Source organism: Marmota marmota, unplaced genomic scaffold (genome assembly GCF_001458135.2).
Source record: "Marmota marmota marmota unplaced genomic scaffold, marMar, whole genome shotgun sequence".
Taxonomy (NCBI): domain Eukaryota; kingdom Metazoa; phylum Chordata; class Mammalia; order Rodentia; family Sciuridae; genus Marmota; species Marmota marmota.
This window is the reverse complement of record NW_026000174.1, coordinates 21,465,584-21,467,544: the sequence shown is the minus strand read 5'-3', so window position 1 is coordinate 21,467,544 and position 1,961 is coordinate 21,465,584. Positions and strand designations below refer to the sequence as shown.

The 1,961-nt window shown below is 37.7% G+C and overlaps 1 protein-coding gene across 1 annotated transcript; it reads left to right on the top strand.

Moving 5' to 3' along the window:
* The first annotated feature begins 259 nt into the window (after nt 1-259).
* Nucleotides 260-1,282, top strand: LOC107157894 (olfactory receptor 10A3-like). Its single transcript, XM_015504314.1, has one exon. It carries the CDS (start codon nt 269-271, stop codon nt 1,280-1,282), a length of 1,014 nt encoding a protein of 337 aa, XP_015359800.1. The 5' UTR covers nt 260-268.
* The last annotated feature ends 679 nt before the right edge of the window (nt 1,283-1,961 follow it).

The following is a 1,961-nucleotide window of genomic DNA, read 5'->3' as shown; positions in this document are numbered from 1 at the left end:
GAAACTTGATAGAATTTTGCATTTTTAAGATCAAATATCTAAGAATTTTTTATTTTTACTTTTATGTTTGATAAGATTTACTAATATTATTAATCTTTGTATTTTCCCATTCACCAAATGTTTCAATGTAAGTTTTGGAAGATGGGTTACTCTTTTCATCCTATGACAGAATTTCCATGGTGAATGCAGATTGTGTGTCTCAGTTATTGGACCATGACTTTATTCTTTGATTATGTCTGCAGAAACAATATAGGGCTCCAGTACTGCAATGAAAAGACAAAATCAAAGCTCTGTGGTTGAATTCATCCTCTTGGGCTTCTCTGACTTTCCTGAACTCCAAGAAGAGATCTTTGGGGTTTTCTTGGTTATTTATCTGGTGACCCTGATGGGAAATGCCACCATCATAGGCGCCATCTTGCTGGAGCAGACTCTTCATATCCCCATGTACCTGTTCCTGCAGAATTTATCTGTAGTCGAAGTGAGTTTCAGTGCAGCCATCATGCCTGAAATGCTGGTGGTCCTGTCCTTTGAGAGAACTACAATTTCTTTTGCAGGCTGTTTTGCACAGATGTATTTCATTCTTCTTTTTGGTGGAACCGAGTGTTTTCTCCTAGGGGCAATGGCTTATGACCGATTTGCTGCCATCTGCTGTCCTCTGACCTACCCCATGATTATGAACAAGAGGGTGTTTGTGAAATTAGTAATGTTCTCATGGGTCTCTGGGATCATGGTGGCTACTCTGCAGACCACATGGGTATTCAGTTTTCCCTTTTGTGGCCCCAATGAAATCAATCATCTGTTCTGTGAGACTCCCCCAGTGCTGGAACTTGTATGTGCAGATACCTCCTTGTTTGAAATCTATGCCTTCACAGGCACCATTTTGATTATATTGCTTCCTTTCTTGTTGATACTCTTGTCTTACGTTCGAATTCTCTTTGCCATCCTGAAGATGCCATCAACAACTGGGAGGCAGAAGGCCTTTTCCACCTGTGCCTCTCATATCACATCAGTCACCCTCCTCTACGGCACAGCCAGTGTGACTTATTTACAACCCAAATCTAGCTACTCACCAGCAACCAAGAAACTGATATCATTGGCTTATGCGTTGCTCATACCCCTGCTGAATCCCCTTATCTACAGCCTGCGAAACCATGAGATGAAAAGGGCTTTGGTGAAATTATGCCAGAGAGTGGTGGTTTTACACACAGTCGTACTTGTTCAGAAGCTATATGATATTTGTTCATTACTAAAAAGAACTACGTTTGAATTTTGTAAATGTTGATAACCTTACATTTTTTGTAATAGTTCACATTGTTGAATTCCTTGAGTTTAAAAAATGTATCAGGAGATTCTTCTCTTTTACTACTGTGGTGGTGTTATTTATTTTTCATAGATAAAGTTTCCATAGCACTTGATACAACAGTCTTGTCCTTCTCTATTATAGGCATTTAGGTTATTATCAGAGTATTGTGATTAAGATGATACTTCAATAAATATCTAATTCTATAGGTTTCTATGTATTGATGCTTTTATTTTGATGTGATCAATTCCTCAATGTCATTCTGATAGAACGAATGATACACATACACATGTATATATGTGTGTGTGTGTGTGTGTGTGTGTGTGTTGGTTGAGATCCAACCCAAGGCCTTGCATATGCTAAGCATGGAATCAATCATTGTGCTCTACACCCTGCCCTTGTTTATATATTTTAATTGCTATTTTAGAGTTACTTCCCTGAATGCCTGTAACTAGTTCAGACTGACCTGAAGGCTCACTGGGATTCACTAACCGTTATAGCCTTAAGAGACCAACAAATAGTGTATGTGATTTATATTTCTTTAAAGATATTTTTTTAAAGAGTTTGTAAGAAAATGAAGTATGTATTCAGGCTCAAATGGGTTCTACTTCATTATCTCTACCACACAGGAATAATCTAAAACTGTATATATATATATATA

Coding starts and splice junctions, on each gene's coding strand:
- LOC107157894 (XM_015504314.1), top strand. CDS start 269: ATGAAAAGACAAAATCAAAGCTCTGTGGTTGAATTCATCCTCTTGGGC.